The sequence below is a fragment of the Lactuca sativa genome, chromosome 5, assembly GCF_002870075.4.
Source record: "Lactuca sativa cultivar Salinas chromosome 5, Lsat_Salinas_v11, whole genome shotgun sequence".
NCBI lineage: Eukaryota > Viridiplantae > Streptophyta > Magnoliopsida > Asterales > Asteraceae > Lactuca > Lactuca sativa.
This window is the reverse complement of record NC_056627.2, coordinates 7,124,434-7,147,100: the sequence shown is the minus strand read 5'-3', so window position 1 is coordinate 7,147,100 and position 22,667 is coordinate 7,124,434. Positions and strand designations below refer to the sequence as shown.

The 22,667-nt window shown below is 37.7% G+C and overlaps 2 protein-coding genes across 2 annotated transcripts; one reads left to right on the top strand and one right to left on the bottom strand.

Moving 5' to 3' along the window:
* Positions 1 to 4,754: 4,754 nt before the first annotated feature.
* LOC111883577 (autophagy-related protein 8C-like) lies at positions 4,755 to 6,294 on the top strand. Its single transcript, XM_023879899.3, has 6 exons — positions 4,755 to 4,889; positions 5,007 to 5,066; positions 5,422 to 5,477; positions 5,561 to 5,613; positions 5,748 to 5,866; positions 5,955 to 6,294. The coding sequence occupies exons 2-6, from the start codon at positions 5,030 to 5,032 to the stop codon at positions 6,047 to 6,049; spliced, it is 360 nt and encodes a 119-aa protein (XP_023735667.1). The 5' UTR covers positions 4,755 to 4,889; positions 5,007 to 5,029; the 3' UTR covers positions 6,050 to 6,294.
* Positions 6,295 to 9,036: 2,742 nt separating this feature from the next.
* On the bottom strand, positions 9,037 to 13,563 carry LOC111883583 (uncharacterized). The gene is made up of 9 exons (XM_023879914.3): positions 13,087 to 13,563; positions 12,481 to 12,583; positions 12,317 to 12,395; positions 12,181 to 12,226; positions 12,002 to 12,100; positions 11,800 to 11,868; positions 11,371 to 11,710; positions 11,136 to 11,278; positions 9,037 to 10,570 (listed from the first exon to the last, which is right to left on the bottom strand). Exons 1-9 carry the CDS (start codon positions 13,477 to 13,479, stop codon positions 9,473 to 9,475), a joined length of 2,370 nt encoding a protein of 789 aa, XP_023735682.1. The 5' UTR covers positions 13,480 to 13,563; the 3' UTR covers positions 9,037 to 9,472.
* Between the last annotated feature and the right edge of the window lie 9,104 nt (positions 13,564 to 22,667).

The window sequence follows — 22,667 nt, the reverse complement described above, 5'->3', positions numbered from 1 at the left end:
ACATACCATGCATAACCACATACTGCACATACTGGGCCACGCCCCTATCCTGGGCCTCGCCCCCTACCCTGGGCCTCGCCCGCTACAACGGCCCCGCCGCTCCAGGCCCCGCCTGGCTTCGAGCCCCGCTCGGATACATATTTGTTTCACTTAGTCCTCGCCTATCACAGGGCCCCGCCCACTAACATATAATAGCACATAAACATATCACATCACATCACATAAGCTAAATACATACTAACGGATCTTGTTCTAAGGCCTCGCCTATCTCTGGGCCCCGCCCGTGTCCTGCTACTGATGAGTCATGGAACCCCGTCCACACTCCTGCTGATAGTGAGATACAGGCCCAACCCACCCTCACTTATTCCCTAACTTGGGCCTCGCCCCTGCTCTGCTACTACTAAGATGTGGAACACCATCCACACTCTGCTATTGGTGAGATACGGGACCTCGCCCACACTCACCTCCCTACCAGGCACATACAAGTATCACACAGACAACAAGTATAAACTATCACATAAACCGTTCCTTGGGCACCCGCCCTCTACCATTGGACCTCGTCCCGAATATCATACTAGCATACTGTTCCTAGGGCTAACCCCCGGGTCTTCTACTCATAACTACATGGGCTGGCATTGTGGCCTTAGACCCATTCACACAAAGGGAAACTCACCTGCACTGGCTGAACTTGCTGATGATCCCACTAGCCGCTGCCCGACAACTTTCTGAACTCCAGCTCCACCCGCTCCCCGAGCTACCAATAACAATGCAACACTGAGTCTAACTGACCCCCGAAAGACTACCAAGCCAACTCTGGTCTAAGTCAAAGTCCTGGTCAAAGTCAACCAGGTCAACCCTACTTGCCGAGTCCACTTACTGACTCGTTGAGTTCTTATGCTCAAAGTCCTTCCAATCGCGACTTGACTCGCCGAGTCTGCTGATTCCCGAATCCTGTCCTGTCCAACTCACTGATTCCTTGCTCGACTCGCTGACTCGAGTCTTAACTCGAAGGGTTTGGGGTTCCGCGACCTGACTCGCCGAGTCCAAGAACAGACTCGCCGAGTACAAGGCAATCTTCATCCAACTCGCCGAGTTGTTCTTCAAACTCATCGAGTTCATGCCCAACTTCATCCAACTCGACGAGTTGTTCATCCCACTCGTCGAGTTCCTCCTCATCTTTAAGCTACTCGCCGAGTCCATCCGGTCCTTCAAACATGCAGAGGACTTTTGAGTCATGCAGGGACTCAAATCTGTAGATCTACCCTTCCCAAGCCTATTCCTCACATAAAGTTGCAAACTTTACGTGTAGAGAAGGAGATCTAAGCAAAATTACACCATAAACTAGGGTTTAAGGCAAGGAGGCTCCATAATCAAGTCAAGGGCTGCTACTTTATGCTTCTCAAGACCATAATATGCTTAGATCTGAAGTAGCAACTTCAGATCTGGCTTCTAACTCAAAATAATAACATTATGGCTAAAAGCCCCAACAACCACACATAGATCTAGGTGCAAAAAGGGTCTAGGAACTAGTTTATTACCTCCAAATGCTCAGAATGAACTCACAATCCCATATCTATAGTCCCTTCTTGCTCCTCCAAGTTCCTTCTTCCTTCTCTAAGCTTTAATGAACCTTCCAAGGCAACAAATGGCTCAATCAAAGGATATGACGGCTAGGGTTTGGTATCCAGGGCTAAAGAGGCAGTAAGGAACCCTAGGAAGAAGATTAAGACGTTTATATAGGCTCCAAGTCCTGAATTTATATTGGCCTTCAAAACTTTGGGTGTTACATTGAAACTATTCAATGGCATGTTTAAATCTCGATATGCCCCTCTTGTTTGTGACTGGGATACCGAGGATCACAAAGCGGGTGTGAATTACCATGCAAATTCACATGGTGCCTTCATTGTAACGATCACCTATTCGATGTGCCGGTAAACCACACACGTTCCATCGAACTATGATAAACAATGAATCACCCTTTGCCACCTTTGCTTAGAACCAATTAGTGTGCCGGTAAACCACACACGCTCCACTAACTTCTTAGCAAGGGTGCAAAGTGTAATTTCATGGGATTGCATCAATTCACTTTTCCTAAAGTAACTAAGATTGGGAAATTTTAAAAACATGTAGTTACTTTGTATTTCATATTATACTTTTAATGAGAGGATAAGGCTGCCCTATCCTACCCGTTCTGCTAACGACCCTCCACCGATCAAGCGCCATTTTATAGGCCGCAACCTTATACCCACCTTATAGATCAGCTTCGTGAATGAGGCCTACTAACGGTAAGACTAGCATTTTAGTTATATATATATATATATATATATATATATATATATATATATATATATATATATATATATATTAATCTTGTAATATTATATTAGTATAGGGTTGTATTTTAAACTTTTAAAAAATCTAGGGTTTGAAATTTAAATTGTCTAAATTAAAACTTTTAATCACAAAACATAAATTTCAAAACTTGAGGACAAGTTTTTAAACATTTAAAACATGGAGAATCAAATAACAAATAATTTCAATTAACAATTAATTCCATAATTATCCATATTTGATTTATTCAAGATTTCTTGCAAGATAATTACCAATTTATTCAAAATAATTAATTAATTATCATATAAGGAAATTAAATATTTTATTAATTGATAAACATCTTTAATTAGATCAAGATTATAGTCATATATATCAAAAAATCGGATTAGGGTTGATCTAATATGATTAAGGCAAGTTTCCATAAGATAATCATCAAAAAATCCCGAATCTGGCCGTTCCTGACGCTTGGACTCGCCGAGTACCCATTCTGGACTCGCCGAGTCCACTATGGGACTCGCCGAGTCCATGACTCAGAAACACAAAAAATCGAATTTTGCAAATAAGATTCAAACAAACAAGCAACAATTTAATAGAAACCAATTTAGGCTCTGATACCACTGATGGGTTTTAGCCATAAGAACTTTCCTATGTGCGCATGCAAAACCTTAATGCTTGGATCTAGGCTTTCTAATTAAACATGCTTTGAATCCAAGACTTCTAATGACTAATTAGATATAAGAACAATACAAAATCAGATCTAGAAGTTTACCTTTGAATCTCTTGTTTGATCTTGTTGTCTTGGAGCTCTAGAGTCATAATTGTCACTCCTCTAATGGCTTACAAACACCAACTAGCAAAGAGGATGATTTGAGAGAGAGGTTGGGAAGAAATCGGCCAGGGGTTCTTTTCTTTAGAAGAGATGCCGATTTCCCTTGCTCAAGGGGTCTATTTATACTTGTAGACTCTTAGGGTTTCACCTTTAAACCCTAGTTGGATAATCTTTCCTTAAAGCAATCCAAATCCTTACCTTAGATAAGCATTGGACGATTTTGAGCTATCCCAAGCCCTAGAATCCGTCCATCCCTTATCCCTTAAGGATTTACAGTCTAAAGTGTAACTATCAAACAATTGACAGTTTATACCCTCTTATTTAATTAATTTCTTTAAGTCACCAAATTAATACTAATTAATTTATGACTTATATTAATCAAATAACAATATTATTATTCCTTATATTATTCTCATAATATATTAATAATATTTACTCTCTCATGATAAATCATCCTATCAAGTTGCTATGGTGAAGGCAACCCAAAAGGACTATGCACACTCGGGTCAAACACTTGCCTAATATAGTTGCAGCCTTAGACACTATTCCAACAGTTATACCGTATCCCAAATACCTAAGGGCAGCCGCATGTTTTTGTATACTAGAAAAAACCCATTATTCCTCTAGCATCGGGTTTTTGTTTGAAAAAAATCATAACGGACCTCTAAAGCATTACTAATACGTAAAAATATTGTTTTATTCTGACGGAAACAACATTCGAACGAGTCCTCATTGTAAAGACAATTATCAGCAAAGTAATCATGTATCAATAAGTCGTGTGCGGCTTAACGATCACGATTAACGACTGTTGTCGAATGCGCAACATTTGAACTTTCTTCATCGTGAAAATGTTGCACAACGTTGGAGAAGGTCGAGATGAATTCTCCGTCATCATCCGAGTCGAAATCTTTAAAGAAATCCATGTGTTTTTTGGCTTAGAGAATGAGAGTGTAAAATGTGATGAGAAGTGATGGTTTTATTTTGTTTATATAGGTATTGAGTTTGTAAGGAAAAAAATAAAAATAAAAACTACAAAAAATGACCGTTGAACGGTCGAATCCAAGCCTCGAAATTCAATTGGTCGTCCGCATCCGTTGTAGCCACCACGAATAGCCACGACCACGACTCACGACTACCCACCATCCATTTGTGCTTTGTATACCGTTTGGCCTTAGACCATCTGTTATACTCTCCATGACAATGGTCGTGGAGAGCTTCCAAGAATGGTCACCACCACCTATCACAAAGCCATGGAGTACCCTCCACGACCACGAACAGAAGAACGAAGAGAGAGACAGAGGGAGACGAAGAACTGAGAGAAGAAGTCATGATTGGGCGTTGTCTCTCATTGTATGCATCACGAACCACCACGAAAACACCCAACCACGAATGGTCGAGGTAATGTGCACGAAAAACACTCATGGCCACATAGATCACGAGCCGGTTTGTCTTGGATATACCGGATAACCTTATTAAACTTGAACCATTTAGGACAAGTATCAAAAGATTATTGGGTTGGAAGTGCCCAGTCCAATCAGCCAATTCCATTGATCAGATGATGGGCCTGTGAAACAAAAAGAGGCCCTAAACTCTAGAGGCATCCATTTCCCCTTGCCCTAATCAAGAATATAAAAAGAAACAGATTTGAGGCACCGATCAACATTGGAAACTGAATTCTCTATAAAATTTCGCACAAAATTTCTCTTTCATCTCCCCAAGATTTTTTTTGGTATGATCTTCGTTTGTTTTTTAGAATTTTGATTATTCAATCTCAAATCGGTTCTTTCGCTTTTTTGTATTCGATCAAAACCCTAATTCGATCTGCTCATCGATTGTTGTTTTACAGTTGATTGCATAGTCTCGATCGCCATGGCCAAAAGTTCATTCAAATTGGAACATCCTCTTGGTACTCTCCCAATCCTTGTATTTTCTATCGCATCTAAAATCATATTTCCGTGCTTATAGTAATTAGAAATCGAAGTGTCTTCTGTTTATTAGGTGGTTTGATCGGTATGACCTTGGTCTCTCTTTCGTCGCGTAGATAGGATTACTCGAATTCTTGTTTCTCTAAACGTAGCTTTTCACATGGTAGCTTTTGATCATTCATTAGGGTTTGCGTAGATCTACTTTTTTACTCGTTTTAACATGAATTGGGAATCGTTTAAAGTTGTTATGCCGATCTGCGAATTAATGCTGTTTGATTACGTTAGTATATATACATGTGTATCGCAAATTATGTGATGTAACTCTTTTTTTTTCAGAGAGGCGCCAAGCTGAAGCTGCTCGTATTAGGGAAAAGTATCCTGACAGAATTCCGGTATGGCATATGATCTTCTCATATGATGAACATTCTTGATATGTATCTGTATGCTATTTTCTCATTATTGCTATATGTTGCAGGTTATTGTAGAGAAAGCTGAACGAAGCGACATACCAGACATTGACAAGAAAAAGTTAGTCGTCTCTTTGTCTTAATTCAACCATCCCCACATTTATTTTTATGTTTTTTGATATTTTTTTAACTCAAAACGCAATTGAAGTCTGAAGACTACCTCTTTATTTTAACAAAAGTCTTATATGATTGCAGGTATCTTGTTCCTGCTGATCTCACAGTGGGACAGTTTGTGTATGTGGTTAGAAAGAGGATCAAGCTGAGCGCTGAGAAGGCCATCTTTATCTTTGTGAAGAACATTCTGCCTCCTACTGGTAAGTAAATTTACATGATATTTTTTTTCAAATAGTATATGTTTTTGTTGTAATGTGATTTGATAATTAGTATAATATATGTTTACAGCTGCAATGATGTCTGCAATCTATGAAGAAAACAAAGATGAGGATGGATTCCTGTACATGACATACAGTGGGGAGAACACGTTTGGGTTGATCTGAAGCTGTTAAGTGGGTCTGAATGTAAATACGAAGAAGGTGATGGATGAATGTGTACATTCTTTTATCAATGGTGCATGCTCTGTTTGATTTCATATCTTACTCTCTTAGTGACTCTAATCTTGTGAACGAGATCCAAATAGTATATAAGACAATGAATGGTATCTGCATGGAATCAAGTTGAGAAGTTTAATGTGTTTGTTTGACATGGTGCTAATATAAAATTACAAGCCAATCGTGTTTTATTATTATTATTTTTATATTATAAAAACCATGTCTAAAAAATTTCTGTGTTTGAAGCTTCTATATTTTCTCATAGAGATGGGGTTAAATGTAAAGAAAAAAATAATTAAAATAAGAGATTAAATTAAATGTAATAAAAAAATAATTAAAACTGAAAATAATAACGATGTTATGTTGTCTTGGTTGGTTTCCTGCATATAAAGAAATAAATTATCATAGAGCTAATAACACAAAAAGAAAATAAAGCTAGATAAAAAAAATGAGCAAACCAGGTCGATTTCTTGTGTCAGAACTCAGAAGGTGTGATTGACGAATTCCCAAACATCTGCTCGGTTGCTTTTGAAAGATATATATTTTTGATCATCATCCCATTTTATTGAGAAATGCTAAGGTGTATTATGGACCGACCTGTTCAAATTATATGACTATTGGATGGATATTAAGGGCTTTGACGATTTAATTAAAGAGAATTGGCCTATGTATAAAGATGAATATGAGAGTAATAAGCTTCTTGCTTTTTGTGTTCAAAGATAAGCTGAAGGCGTTAAAACAAAAATAGAACTTGGCATGTTGATTAAAAAAAAAAGAGAGAGTGTATGACAAAATTAAAATTCAATCTCGTTTGAGTGAGATTGATAAAGATCTGGATAATGGCCAAGGTTCTAGAGAAGTTATTAATGAAATAACTTACTTGATGCAATTTATGCATGATAGGTGATGTCGCTAAAAAGTAAAAATAAAAGGGGTTGAGGGTGATGAAAATAATAAGTTTTTTCATGAATTTTAAGAAACAAAGAAAAAAAGACGTCAAAGGCGATAAAATGTGTGAAAGATGAAGGTGATCGGATCACATACCCGTCTTTAGAAACAAAGAGTTGTTTGATTTTTACAAGATGAAGTTTGATGACTTTGATGGTGTCAACTTCATCTCTAGAAGCTTTAGTTGTGTAGGTTGTCTTCGGCCCTAATTAATGAACTGGGTTATCGGATTTCGATGAGGAGTTAAGACATGTGATGTGGTCTAGCGGAAGTGACTAGACTCCAAGTCCAAACAACTTTATGTTTGCTTTTGTTAAAAGTTATTGGGAATGTAAGATATTGATTCTATAACTATTCCTTACAAAGGTCCCGACGTTTGTTGGTCAAAGCTGAACCCCTTGAAGGTAAGGTGTTTTGTTTGGTGAGCTTCGATGGGATGTATACCGGTGGCTGATAGAGGTGTTCCAAACTCCAATCAGTTGTGCCCACTCTGTAATTAAAGTCTAGAAACAGTTGGAACACCTCCTGCTTCACTTCACTGTGAGTTCGTCCAAATCATCCATCAATGGATCTTCAATTAAACCTCACAAACATCTCAGAGTTCCTTGATTTGGCGACTGTGGGGAATAGTTGTAACAGGAAAAAGACCATCCTATTTTGTCTTCTTTAGAATACATGGCTGGCAAGGAATGACAAGGTTTTCAAGAAGATGTTTGTGAATCTTACAAAAGTAGTTGATAATATCATATTTCCATTTCCTATACTTGGTGCAAACAGGAACCCTCAGGGGTGCAGGAGTGGGGCTGAGTGTAGTTGCTCGTCTTTTAGTCGGTTGCTAATCATGGCCTTTTTATTAATGTTATTTACCGTTTCCAAAAAAAAAAAAGATATTGGGAAACAATAAAAGATGATATTATGGGGTAACATTCAAGCTGATTATAAGTCTTGGTTTGTTACTCTGATTCTGATGGTATATAATCTAATTATCATTCAAGACTTTAAATGGAATCCAATCAGGGCCGGCTCTACCTTATCTTAAACTAAGCAAGGGCTTAGGGCCCCAATTCTAAGGGGTCTCCAATTTCTAGTATAGATTGTTACTTTTTTACGCAGTACACACGGACGCCACAATCAAACGAGTAGCGACTAGCGACTAGCGACGATTCAGTTTCAGTGTTCTTCTTTCTTGTCTTTTGCTCTTGTCCCTCCAATCTCGACTCTTCAAAACTGATTAAGTGAAAGGATGAAAGTCTGAAACCCAACCAATAACTTCTCGATTCTTCCTTCTCGGTCCATTCTCTAATTCTCGATTGAGATTTGACGATTCAAGATTGTCGATCGTAAGAAGTAAGAACAATAAAATTTTATCTTTTTAGTTTTTATGTTTCAAATACGTTGTCATTAGGAGTATAATAGAACATCATTGCATCAAATATAGATGATTGACTAATGGTTGTATCAAGAAAATAATAATATTTTAATATTTTGGTTGAAGAAATTCTGATTTAAGAATTTAAGAATTTGAGATCTCTGCACATATATGAATATAGATACACCAGTTTGAAATTAAAGAATTTGTTTATAGATTTCTAAATGTTTCAATAATTTGTGTATATATTTCTAAATGTTTCAGTGACTTTAAAGTTTTTCATGTTTGTCATCCACTCCAAGGGCTGCTCAAGTGTGAATTGTTTGGGTTTGTTTAAAAATTTGATTTTTCCATTTGAGACGGTGTGTAAGCAGGATGTATTACTTTCAATTTACGGTTTGTTGATTTGTACTCTTTAATCCAAAGGCCCCCAATTTTTTAGTTCGCTTAGGGCCCTCACACCGGTTGAGCCGCCCCTGAATCCAATACAAGATCACTGCAAAAATCTTAGCAAACAGATTGGCTAAGGTTATTGGTTGCTTAGTTAGCATACAACAGTAAAAATTTATCAAAGGTTATCGGATTGTAGACGATGCTTAATAGTTAATGAAGTAGTGAATTGGTACAAAAAAGAAGAGGAATCAATATATTCACATATTTCCCATAAATGGATGGAATCAAAGGTTATAAGTAACTCCTCCAGGCCAAAATTCAAGCTTCTGACCTACAATTACAAACATGACATGATGACTTGATATGAAATCAATAATCCACGGGATATTCAAACATGAAACCTGTTATAAACCCCATGATAAAAATAATCAAATACAAAGCAGCATACAACTATATATATATATATATGGCTATAACAATCAACAACAACTTAATCCTCTCCCCATCTATCCATCCATGAACCAACACCGACCCCATTTATAACTATCCAACTCTACTTTTCTACTTCACATTTCCATCCACACCAGCAACTTGCCTAAGTCTGATCGGATCCGGTGCATTAGCGGATAAACATGCAAGTTTTGTGTTGTTTTATTAGATTTTTAGAGCTGCAAAGCTAAATCAGGTTGCTGAGAGTCCACCAGCATACCAGTAGACTGTCTCACAGGAGATGACTGGTAGCCTATATTCAGATCTGGTGGACATGTGGATGATTCCTGTTGCTTTGGTCTCAACTGCTGCGGGTTAACCCCTCTCCAACTAGGTTGCACCTGGAACCTCGACAGGTCAGCAGTGACTAACTGAGGGAAACCCAAACCCATGTGTCTATTTTGAAGACCACCCTGGACTTGTTGAGGGACAAACGCCTGAACCAGTTGTTGTTGTTGCCCCTGAAAATGAAGCTCGCCACGAAACCGTGAGACTTGAGGAGCTTGATTTCGGCTATACAAAGAATCAACTGGTATCTGTTGTTTGTGGGTCCCGGTCCCACCTAACGACATCCACGCCTGAGCAGCGGTTAAAGCTGCTGCTGCATTACCACTTGGATCCTCCCTTTTCAACCCCTTTGAGTCAAAACCAAAACTGTTCAAGTTGTTATTCTGTTGATTTTGACTCCTCTCGGCTAACATTTTCATCATCTGAACCGGGTCTTGCAGTTGTTCCTGACCAACTGGTGTTGGTGTGGTGTTTACTTTATTTGCTCTCCCAGGGGTAAATCCGTCATTCTGAGTATTCGGGTACATAAGATTTCCGTTTCGTGAAACTGGTGGTGACGGGATGTCAGAGGCGGTGGTGTGAACCGGTTTTCTTGTAATTACAGGTGGTGGGGGTGGAGGGTGGTTCAGTTCAACCAATGAATCTGAAGCAGAAAATTTGAAGAAAGGAGGTTTAATGGGGGGTTCCCTAGGGGTAGGAGACTCATGTTTTACAGGTTTAGGTTTAGGGGGTTTATTATTGTTACTTGTAGAAGCTGCTGCTGTTTTTTCTTGTAGAAAATCTTTTAAGGTGTAGTCTCCAGGCATGATTAGGACTGAAGTGGGAAGTGGTTCGTATTCACCAACCCATCCGCGCCCATATTTGACGCCACCTGGCAACGCTTGTTCTATGGTTTGAGACGCGACTTTCCAAGCAACCGATCCCAGTGTTGCAGCAAAACGAGCCAGGCTTCTCGCATATGAATGATCTGCATGTAGACCCACCTAACATAACATAATCTTTTTGTTAAATTTCATCATTTCTATTTCTATTAAATTATAATTATTTTCTTTTCTCTAGTATACTATGAATGATTACATTTTTTTTTAATATAATTTCATATAGCCTTTAATTAGCTTTTATTATGTTTAGCTTTTCGGTATATAATACTGTAGTAATTAAATACTATATACATAATCTTGAAAGTTGAATCTATACCTAGGAAAGGGAAAGGGAATGGAATGCAATTATAAAGACAAAATATTTTTGTAAAATACATAATTGATTTTTTTTGTTTCTACCATCTTAATATATATATAGATAAGGAGGGTATTTTGGACTTCTATAAAAAAAAGAATAATGGAATTAAATTCCTCCCACCTCTAGAGACCATCAAACATGGAGTTTGAAGGACTCCGATCGAATTGAATTCCATCCATTTGGCAATCAATCACACCACGGAATGGAAACGGATCTCGAATTCCAATTCCGTTGGAATCCACGTGGCAAACATACCTAGTACTAGTAGCGTCAAATATGAAAAAAAGAATAAGGAATATTGCGACATACAGGAATGAACTGCTTGCTTTCACCCTCGAAGATTGAAAACATGGAGTCTGATTCAGTTACTGGTTCAACAGATGTGTTGTATGTTGCACGTCTATTTTCATCATGTACAGCTTTCCTTCCAGGTTTAGACATTAAACCCTTTCCTGAATAAGCAGTTTAGTATATATATATTTATGGAATATAATTTGCTAAATGCAGAGTAAATAGATATGAAATATTGCAATGACATAGATACCTGGTACTGAATCTTGGTCTTTATCTAGACTGTTATCAGGTAAGGAAGAGTTTTCAGGAATAAGCACTTCACCACTGCTATATGGATTTGGCCTGATAGGAGTCTGGGCAGATGAGCTGTTTGGGAATTCTTGTAATCTGACATTGGCACCATTGGCACCAGATAAGGTTTCAGACTCAACAGGGTCATCATGCACAGGTGGTTTCTTTAATTGTTTTTTAGGTGGGGAGAAAGTAGTTGGTGTTATTTTATGGTCTGTGTTGAGTTCTATCTCGGATCGATCAACATTTGCTCTTAGTCTCTGGAATCTTAGTTTCGCCTGCTCTTGAATAGAGCTTGCCTTCCCAAATTATTAGAGTGGTGAGATCAACAAACTGAACAAGATGGGGAAACAAAAGGGAAACAAAAGGGAACATTCAAAGTGAATACCTGTTTATAGTAGATTGTATCTGGTGCATTGTATTGCATTGCATTGGTGCAAATCAGATACACATCACTCTGCATTCATGAAAACCATTTGTTAAGCTTATTAAGATAACTATTAACAGGTATCCAAGAATTGGAGCATTTTATCAACAACTACTTGGAGCCCCTCATTCCATCAGAAGCACAAGCAATCAATCTAACCAACCTCAAATTCTTTTAAAGTTAAATAGGCTCCTTTTGCAAGCTTTTTCCTCACAGTGGCAAAGTCCATTGGGTGCTTGATCACATCATGATAATCAGGAAGCTGCAATATACAAAACAACAATGTCAGTTATATCCAAAGTACAACAAGATAATACTAAAACTAGAGTCTCTCAAAAGTACCTCATCAGGATCAACTGGCTCAGCGTAAACCCCATAAGTATCTTTTCTGCCACAATTAAGCCATCCAAAATTACATACTCAACAAGCTTTAACCCAAAAAGAACATGATTTCAAATATTAAACTACTGATACTTACTTTTGAAGTTTGTCGAGAATCAACTCTAGAGTCTTTTTGTCAGGCAAAGGTACCCCTTTAGAAAGATCTGACGCCGTCCCTACTCAATATCACAATGAAAAAATTGGTAACGAACTAGCATGATGTTGAAGCAGAAATGAACAGAACCGGAAATGGCAACTAACCATAAACGAAGTCCGACCCTCCTGGTGCTTCGTCTTCTTCTTCTTCTTCTACTTGTTGTTCTTCTTCTTCATCGTCCTCTTCTTCCAATTTCCGCCCTCTTATCTGTCAAAATGAGAAAAACGGAACATCAAAACTAGGAGCTGAATAGACATAAGAAACAATATTCAATATATAAAATTCTTGCAGAATGTAGGCGGCAGAGACCTATACAAGCAGAAGACAGAGTAGTGAGTGACACGAAATCAGAGAGAGATGGAGAGAGAAAGAGAGAGGATGCGTGTGAGTGTTGTAGAGAGAGAGGGGGGAGGAAAAAAGAGTGGCGGAGAGAGAAAGGTGGGCAGCATGCTTATATTCTGTGTGTGATTTTGTGGGGGTTAGTTTTTGACAGTTGACTCGACCGTTGCAATCAATCCAATCTCTCCTACCCCAACACCCGACACACATATATACATATGCATATATGCGCACAAAAATGGCGTTTGAACCTTGTAGAAAAGTCACAATGAATTCCACTGAGCTGAAAACGTACACTATATCTCAATTGCTGAATATCACGACGCATCAGTCTGCAAATACGAATAATTTCAGTGCAATTAATCAGTTACCTCTTCAAATTCATTATCTTCATCATCTTCTCCATCACTTGTATCAATTTTCCGTTTCTTCGAATGCTTAACATCGTCATCGTCATCATCATCGTAATCATCCGACGAAGAAGACGCAGGCGCGTGTCTCACGCGCCGCGTGTTCGGCCTGGAATCATCTTCAGATAGCAATAACCTGAGCTTCTTCTCTCTCCTACCTACTTCCTCATCTTCATCATCATAAAACTCATCGTCATCTACATAGTCATCGATGTCAAAGTTGTACCTGACGTTGCGGCGTCTACGGCTCCTCCGTCGGTCCACCGGTGACGGGGGCGCGGCAGAATAGTTAATCCGAGCTCGATCTGTGTTTGATGGCCTTCCTCTCCTCTTCCTCCTCACGATCTGACCCATCTTTTTCGGCCCCGAGCTTCCTGTCTCACTTTCTCTCTCTCTTCTCTCTGTAGGCTGTTTCTCTCTCTTCTTTTACGAGTTCCGTTTACAGAGTATTATTTCCCTAGGTATACCGAACCTAACCTGACCCTCAGGTTCGGATTTTGGTACCAGAACTTTTTTGTCCTTTTTTGGAACAAAAGTTTGAATGTTATCAAAGGGTAAGAAAAAGAATTTTGAATTTATATTTTACCAAAACAGTTATGGAAGGCAACCATGTACCGTGAATGAGATATAAATGATGAAATACCAACAATTAGAAAAAATATATTTAGGTTATGAGATTTTTTTAGGTTATGAGATTTTCATTATGGGATTATCCATTGGTATGTGTGTACAACATGTTATCATATCCAAAAATTGTCGTATTATATAACATATAACATGTCACATGTATAATGTCAAGTAAAAAAATTGGCTATATATATTATAGAGTAAATTACACAATGGTCCCTATGGTTTAGGGTAATTTGCACGTTTGGTCCCTAACTTATTTTTTTAATTCGGAAGGTTCCTATTGTTTGTTTTTGTTACACGTTTGGTCTCTGTCTTACCTAAAAAGACTATTTTTTCCTTGATTTTTTAATTTATTTAAATAAACACACTCCCAACCTCACTCCCATCACCTTACCCTACTTATCCCATCATTTTTCTCTATTCAAATAATAGTTTTTTTTAGGTAAGACAGGGACCAAGCGCGTAACAAAAACAAATAGAATGGACCAAACGCATAACAAACACAAGCAGTAGGGACCTTCCGAGTTAAAAAAGTTAGGGACCAAACGTGCAAATTACCCCAAACCATAGGGGTCATTCGTGTAATTTACTCCATATTATAACACCCATTAATTTTCATGTTATTGTTTGTTTTTTTTCGATATTTTGTGTTATATATATATATATATATATATATATATATATATATATATATATATATATATATATATATATATATATATATATATATATATATAGGGAGGGGTAGGAGAAAGAGGAATGATCATTTGAGAACTCAAAGTTTTTCGAGAACTAAAGGTAGAGCATTGGATAAAAAGAAGATGATCGAGATGCAAGGTAGCATTCTTGTAAATAATCGGAAAACTAAAGAGGCGGAGGCATGTTAATTAAACGAGATAATAGGTATTATTGGAAACAAATATATTATTAGTTTATTACATTATATGTTAATTCTGATTTACTAAAACATAATACAAAATATCCCAATGTCGCCTGCGATCTTCCCCAAACGATCTTCATCTTCTTCGATTCTGATGCCGATGATTCCTCATCCCCCATATGTAACGACATGATTCTTCAAACCAAAATTTTCATTTATAATATTCATAAAACACATGTCTCAACATTAATTCAACACAAGTTTTCAAAACAATTGTTTAAATCCAGGATCCACAAACATAACTCCAAATCTCGAGTGTGTGTACAATCACGCCGGTGCCTTCCCGCGATCCTCCGGGGTACCTGAAACACATAACACATAACACAGTAAGCACGAATGCTTAGTGACTTTCCCCAAAATACCACATACAACAATTCGCCACTTGAGGCTATACTCTGTACGAACCTCTGGTCAGTGTGTCTCAGCGGGACCCTACAGTCACATAGCTCGTTGGACCCTCTGGTCCGGTCTAGCTCGTTGGACCCTCCGGTCCGGTCTGGTTGAGCCTTCCGGCCTCATAAATCGTTGGACCCTCCGGTCCGGTCAGAATGGCACATAACATATATATAATCATAATACACATACTCTCAAACAAACACGTATGACCTTCCGGTCCACATATAGATACCACCCTAGGTAATGTATAGTGAGAAGACTCACCTCGGGTATACTCGAATGATCTCGAACTCAAAACACTGATCTAGCCTCCACCTAATCATGTACAAAAATTATCTCTAATTAATAATGGCTCTCAAAGGCTAGACTTTACGCCTTTGCATGGCTGTAAAGGTCATCATCAACCAAAACACACCACTTCCTTCACTAAAGAGCTCATATCTCATGCATGGCTCACTCCTAACGTTCAAGATCGGATTTTTTATGGATCTATAATGCTTTATACACTTAATATGGGCAGATCAAGGTCTATGGAGATCCTTTACTCATAAAGTCTCCACCTTTGGGACAAAAACCCTAGAAATGGTCCATAAAGCACAAATCCAAAAAGACTAGGAAAGCTTTGAGCTTTTTACCTGTAACGCCCCGATCCTCAGGTATTGATTTAATATAAAAGTTTCTTGATTTCAAGGGCTACTCAACGAGTTGGTTTCCCTACTCGTCGAGTAGCAGCGGGCTGGTCCACGTGTTTTAGTGACCTGTTCGCCGAGTCCAAGAAGGGACTCGACGAGTAGGAGCTAGCAGATGAAACCCTAAATACCGGGGTTTTGCACCCTATTTAAAGGATCGCTGGCCTCCCCCAGCCTCCCCTTTACTACTTCTTGTCTCTCTCACACCCTAATCGAGTGTGTGTGTTTTCCATTTGTGTATTTTGAGCTTGGAAGAGGATTTTCTTGGAGAAAAGAGCTTGGAGGTCAAGTATCCAGAAGCAAGGAGCTTGTGGGATCCAAAATCCATCTTATTTGACATCTTCTGGAAGGTATCAAATCGCTATCCTGACCTCATCTCATTCCTAGATCCTTTTTGGGCAAATTTTAGGGCTTTCCTAGTATGTTTGGAAGCTTCTCTTGTGAATGAGCTAAGATCTGAAGTTGTAACTTCATAACTGAACTCTCTTGGGCTTCTAAGTCCATGAAGCTTCCAGCTCTTGCATGGATGAGACTCTCTTAAGGTGTAAAACTCCATTATAATCTTACATTTGTCATTTAGAGCCCCTAGAGCCTTGCATGCACGTAAAGTTTGCAACTTTACGTGATAAACATGCCTTGGGAAGCTGGATCTACAATATGGAGCCTTAGTATAGCTTAAAATGCATCTGTTTGGATGAAGGGTTGAAGGGACTCGGCGAGTCGCAAGATCGACTCGGCGAGTCATATGAAGATGAGCATGAACTCGACGAGTTGCTGAACAACTCGGCGAGTCCGTTGAAGGTTGCCTTGGACTTGGCGAGTCAGTCGAAGACTCGGCGAGTCGGCTAGGGTTCTCTCAACCTTTGGACACGTATGAGCTCGACGAGTTATAAGGGAACTTGACGAGTCAAGCTAGGATTTCACGACTTCTCAAGTTCAGGAAGAACTCGACGAGTCAGTGAAATGCACTCGACGAGTTGGGTCAACATGGACAGTTGACCTTGACTGTTGACTTTGACCTTGACCCGGTGTTGACCAGTTGACCTCTGGGGGTATTTTGGTAATTTGGAGATTTTTGGAAAAAGGTTTTTGTGATAACTATAGGTGGTGGAGTTCGTGTTGGTGATTCGAGAGTTTGAGCCTATCATTTTCAGTGCGACATTGTGAGGTGAGTTATCCTCACTATATCAACAGGGTCTAAGGCACCAAGGCTGGCCCTCTATGGATTGTATTCGGATTAATACATGATATGTTTACTGTTTTGCATCCTGGTAGTTAGGATGATGTCATGCTTATGCTTAGTGACCTGGTTGGTCGGTATCCTTGTTATAGGATTATGCTATGTTAGTGACCTGGATAGGTCGGTGTCCTAGGTATAGGATGTTGCTATGCTATTTGATCTGCTAGATCGGTTTGACTGTTATTATGATAGCATATGATATGTATGTTGGGTTTTGAGCAATCTAACACTTCCTAAGTGTGCATGCAACCCTAATAAACCTTGGATCTATGTTTGTCTAAATACATGCAAAATAATAATTTTTCCAAGGTTCATAACCTATCTAACATGGCATGGGGTACTTTTAAACATAAAAGAATTAGATGAGATTACATACCTTTTGATGATGAGTTCAATTCCTAAGGAGTTTGAGGGCCAAGCACCAATAGTGTGAATGCCTCAAATGGAATCACAAATCACCACAAACTCTTGGAAAACTTTGAGAGAGTGTATACACACACATAGAAATTGGCCACACCTAAGTCTCACACACTTTCTAGTTACACTAGTCACACTAGTGGCTATTTCATGCAACATAAGCATGCTTATATAGCGTACATGATTAGGGTGAAACCCTAATAACCCATGTATTTTCCTTTCCAAGGATCCATGGGTTAAAAGCTCCATGGATCATCCATGGACTTCCATATAAGCCTAGCCCATTAACAAATGAGTGTTAGCCCACACTATATAAAACAAATAGCCCATAATGTAATTAGTCTTCCTTTTAATCTCTAAATTAATTCATAATTAATTTAAGACTAAGACTAATTAAATAACATGACTTCATATTGATATATTATAACTTATAATATATTAATAAACATATGTGTATAACTCTCATAAAATTATCCATAAATAGTTTGGATGAAATGCAACCCAAATGAACCATGCTGGGTCGGGTCAAGTATATACCAAATAAGTTATGGACTTAGACACCTTATCCAACAGACTCCCACTTGGATAAGTTTAATAACTATATTTGCGTATGTTACTTCAAGAACCAACCAGCAATCGTAGCTCTCGAAAACTCTGTTGAACTATGAAGCGTCATTTTAGATAAGTGATCATATAATCCTCTGTTCTCATGATATCAGCCGGACAAATACATGGAACAACGTCGTACTTATTGTCCAGCAGTTTGTTTCCCGATTTCCGATTTGTTTGACAAAGAACTTAATCGAACACATCAATTTAGTTCTGACCGGCCGGTACATAGTTCACAACAAAATCATCGAGGGGCCCAGATATCGCTTCTATTTATAGAAGGAACAGATAAACTTCGACTCATATGCTTGTTCTACTACTTGTTGAATTGTACACAAAGGCACGTTTTATAACATCAAGTTACTGATGCGTTTACGTGCAATCAATGCACAACCAACTCATAGGTAACAACTCATATCTCTAGGTTTGAAGATTTAGATGATATTACCGTCTCACGATCACTCGAGATAAATTCCATGAAGTGATACAAGTGAGCGTGGGTTTATTCCAATACTCATAACTTATGAGCACTCATGAATGTTGTAGCAACCATTGCTATGAATAAACCCATTTAGCCATCTACAAACTCGATTCATGACAGTCTTGATTCATACCTTCTTCCAACATATGAACGACTGTGGAGTGTTTAAATAACTTAGTCATTCGGAAAGAATAACCTAGCTATTTTGGAAGTCAAAACATGCAAAGTGAAACACAATAATAATCGAATCCAATGTGGTCTCAGAACCCTTTTGAATATAAATAGAACCACATTTTATTTATCACCATGTTGATTACACATTATTCATTGTATAATGTTTCAATCAATCAACTTAAGACTTGAATAAAAACAACAGTCGTCCCATGCTCCTAGCATGTACACTTTGTTTTTCTAAACAATAGTTATGCCATACTCCAAGTATGCACACTATGTTTGTCTATGATCCTTACATTGTGATGTAGATCAATTGAACATGATTCCATTGATACTCATTTCACAATCCCAAATCCTTATTGTAAATGTGAGAATCCCCGATTCCTATCGTTTACCAAAAATCTGTTAGATTTTAAACTTTTATGCAATGTTCCTCTTGTAATGATTATGCACAAAGTCACCAAAACCTTGTCACCAGTCATTAAAGAGTATTCCAAAGAAGGTCAACTTCTATGGAACGAAAGTCTCATATTCAAAGTACATTGCTTTGAACATCCTTCTTGCATTAAGGTTCTCTAATCTTACATAGATTGAATAACTTCCACCTATGGAGACATTTCCATAGTCCCATTTTGACTATCACTTTCGAACAAGAATTACTTCTTTTCAGAATATGTCAATATGGTCCTTTCCGACAACTTACATCATACTTCCAACTTTCCCTAAGCAACCAATCTTTGGCGAACCTCAGATTGTCCTCGACAATTGCTTAATCACTTTAGTCATATCCAGTTCTAGACTTTCCCTTCTCAATGCCTTGAGCATTTGGAAAATTTAGAAAGGATGAATATTATAGCACATGAAATCGATCCTATATCCGAAGCATATGGGACACAATTCATGATGTTTGACATAAAGACATGATACTAGACCAGTCTTTTGCTACAATATTTTTTATTTGCCATGTTTTCAAAATTTAACTATGAAGAGGGATGCCGTAGTCATAATTGAATGTTGAGAACGCAATATATATAGAATTTCCTTAAGTCGAACCATTCAGACATAAAATTCATATATATGTCCTTGACTAAAGATGATTAAAATCTCAATCTAAGCTTTAGAATTGAAATGAAGTATAATTTCCTCTCCCTTAATTATAGCAAAACGACTTTTTCAATCCCTGCAACTTCACGAATTGAAACTTTTGTTTTTCTATAATTAACATTGCTAACTTGCAACACTAAACGTAATAATCATGCTCCCACTAACATGATGATTATCAGCATAACACTTATGCTCCCACTAGCTCTGACATATTTCCAGAAATTTGCTGGACTTATGAAATTTAGATTCATACACCCTTTCTTAGATAGCTCACATGTGTATCTAAACAATTTTCAGGACTATGAAAAGGGATGCCGTAATCATAGTCTCAATTGCTTAGGCATTTGTCATTTCTCACAAGTCCATGTTAGTGTGTCGGTTAACCACACGCGCTCCACTAACGACTTTTGAAAATGCAAATAACACAATTGATATCTACGTAAAATCTACTTAGTGAAAGCGTTTCCTCACCATCATTTTCATGAATCGGAGAGAAACCTTATGACACTTAGATTTTATAGTGTATGAGTTCCTATCCATGTGAATTTGTCAAACCCATAATCACAAGATAAGATTAGTGACAAATTCAGCCTTACATGGATTAAACTTGTTCAATTTTAGTTTCTTGTCACCTTGGTAGCACAAGGCCCACCAATGCTTCCAAGTTGAACTCTAATAACTCACATGCAAATTCAACTTATTTGAAGTAGGTACAGAAATAAGAATTATGTCAACACGATAGGTTGCAAACCTTAAGTCGTGTGCTAGTGATAAATTACAGGTTTTACTCTTGATTAAATCTTGAAACTCTTTCAGGATCTTTAAGGCTCCCACTGTCCCCTTGATATATAAGTTTCCCCAGTCAAGAACCATTCCTTGACAAAACAAATATTCAAGGGATAGTGCTGATTCTTATCAAGACTAACACTTCACACAATTGGTCTTAGATGGTCTTTGTCTCATCCAAGACATCACAACTTACCAATCTCAAATGTACAAGGGTAGAAACATTTTACACTACATTTGATAAGTGTTTTAAACCTTACTTTATGTCACTCTAGGTTACAATCTTGGAGTATGACTCTAAGAATTGTTTTGGAACGAAATATGACTCATCTTCTTGATTTTAACCAATCCAACAATTCATGACCTCTCTTCTTAGCCATAACAATGCACTAAGACGGCCTTAGAGTATGAATTTGTGATATGGTTTCATAATCATTAAGATGATCATGAAATACGATACTAAAGTACTCTCCATCCTTTCAGATTTGAGAAACTTTTATCTTTCTGCCTAATTTGATTCTTCTCATTTGTTTTGTCATACATTGTAACCTTTCCAATGTTACAGAATTATACTTAACCTCATAAGTATAATCATATTTACTAATCTTTAGTAAATCATGACAAATCAATCTTTGTGGTGGACCATGACCAGCGCACACCCAGTGTACCTAATTCCTTAGTCCTTCAATTAACTCACATATACATGTGATCAAAGAATTAGTCTTAATTTTCAAAGATGAAAATTCTCATTCATCATACAATACAACTTGTATGATTCCAAGTTTCTGTCCAATTGAAACTTGGGTGATGAAAAACTTTCTTCATTTGGTAAATTCAGACACTACCACAAATGAAAGAATCAAATCCACTTTCCAATATTGCTATTACTGGAAACATATAAGCAACAATTTTCCACAGATGCCATTGTAAGGATAATTTTTAAAATAAATAAAATTAAAACCCTTTTTTTTCTTCTATTTTAAAACTTTGCGGAAAAACTTATCCTTACAATCCACATGAAAACCTTGTTGTTATCTATTCATAAACAATATATTATAACTCTTAAGCAACAACTCAAAATTCTGATTACCGAACCATGCGATTGAAACCCACCTTCGCAATCAAAATCAACATATACTTACTTTAAGCTTCCTATTTGATTCTTAAAACATCAGCATGTGACCCATTCACATTATGTAATAAGAATCTCCAAATAGGAACTTAATAGAGTTAGACAGTGGACTTTACCCGAAGTAGAGTCAAACCTCTTGACTTGATCAACCTTATGACCTTTCAGGCGAATAGGGCAGCTTCGCAACCAATGCCCTTTCCTTTGGCAACAAAACACATGGACCCTTTGGTAATGGCACATGAGACTATCTTAGACTTAGCCTTTCTCTTTACCATTTGGTCAACCGAGTTGACTATGGCCGATCCCTTTCCATTGGGAAGAGAAATCTTTTTCTAGATATCCAATGCTACCATTGTCAATGTCCATTTAAGACTTGGGAAGTTGTTCTTTTAATCAAATTTGCTTTACTGGTGTTCCAAATCATTGCTGATTCCACAACACCAAGCAAATAGATAACATCATTAAGGGTCATGTCATAGTCTTTCTCATAGTAGTCCCAAAGAGACTCACTATGTTACTAAGAAAGTGATTGAACATCCAACTTTCACGGGACTTTGACACCCAACTCTCCCGGCTTGTCAATATGTGACTTTATCTTCAAGATGTGAGCACACATAGACTATGCTTGTCAATAGGGATTGAGTAACTTTAAACTTTTCAAGAACTTGTGGGTGAGGGAGAATAATTGGAGGAGGTGGAGGAAGTGAAGCACGATGTTGAAGGACACCATCTTCAAGAGATTTGGGAAGATCATAGTTGTTTGAACCAGACATCTATAATGGGAGAAAATCAAGTTAGTTGATTCAAAGTCCTTAATATAACACCCAATATGAAATATTAAGGCTAGGACCCAACACAATATTTTTATAATTTGGAAGAGGGATGCCGTAATCCAAGCTATAAAATATTTGAAGGTAGGCGAATGACGATTCACCAATTTCCAC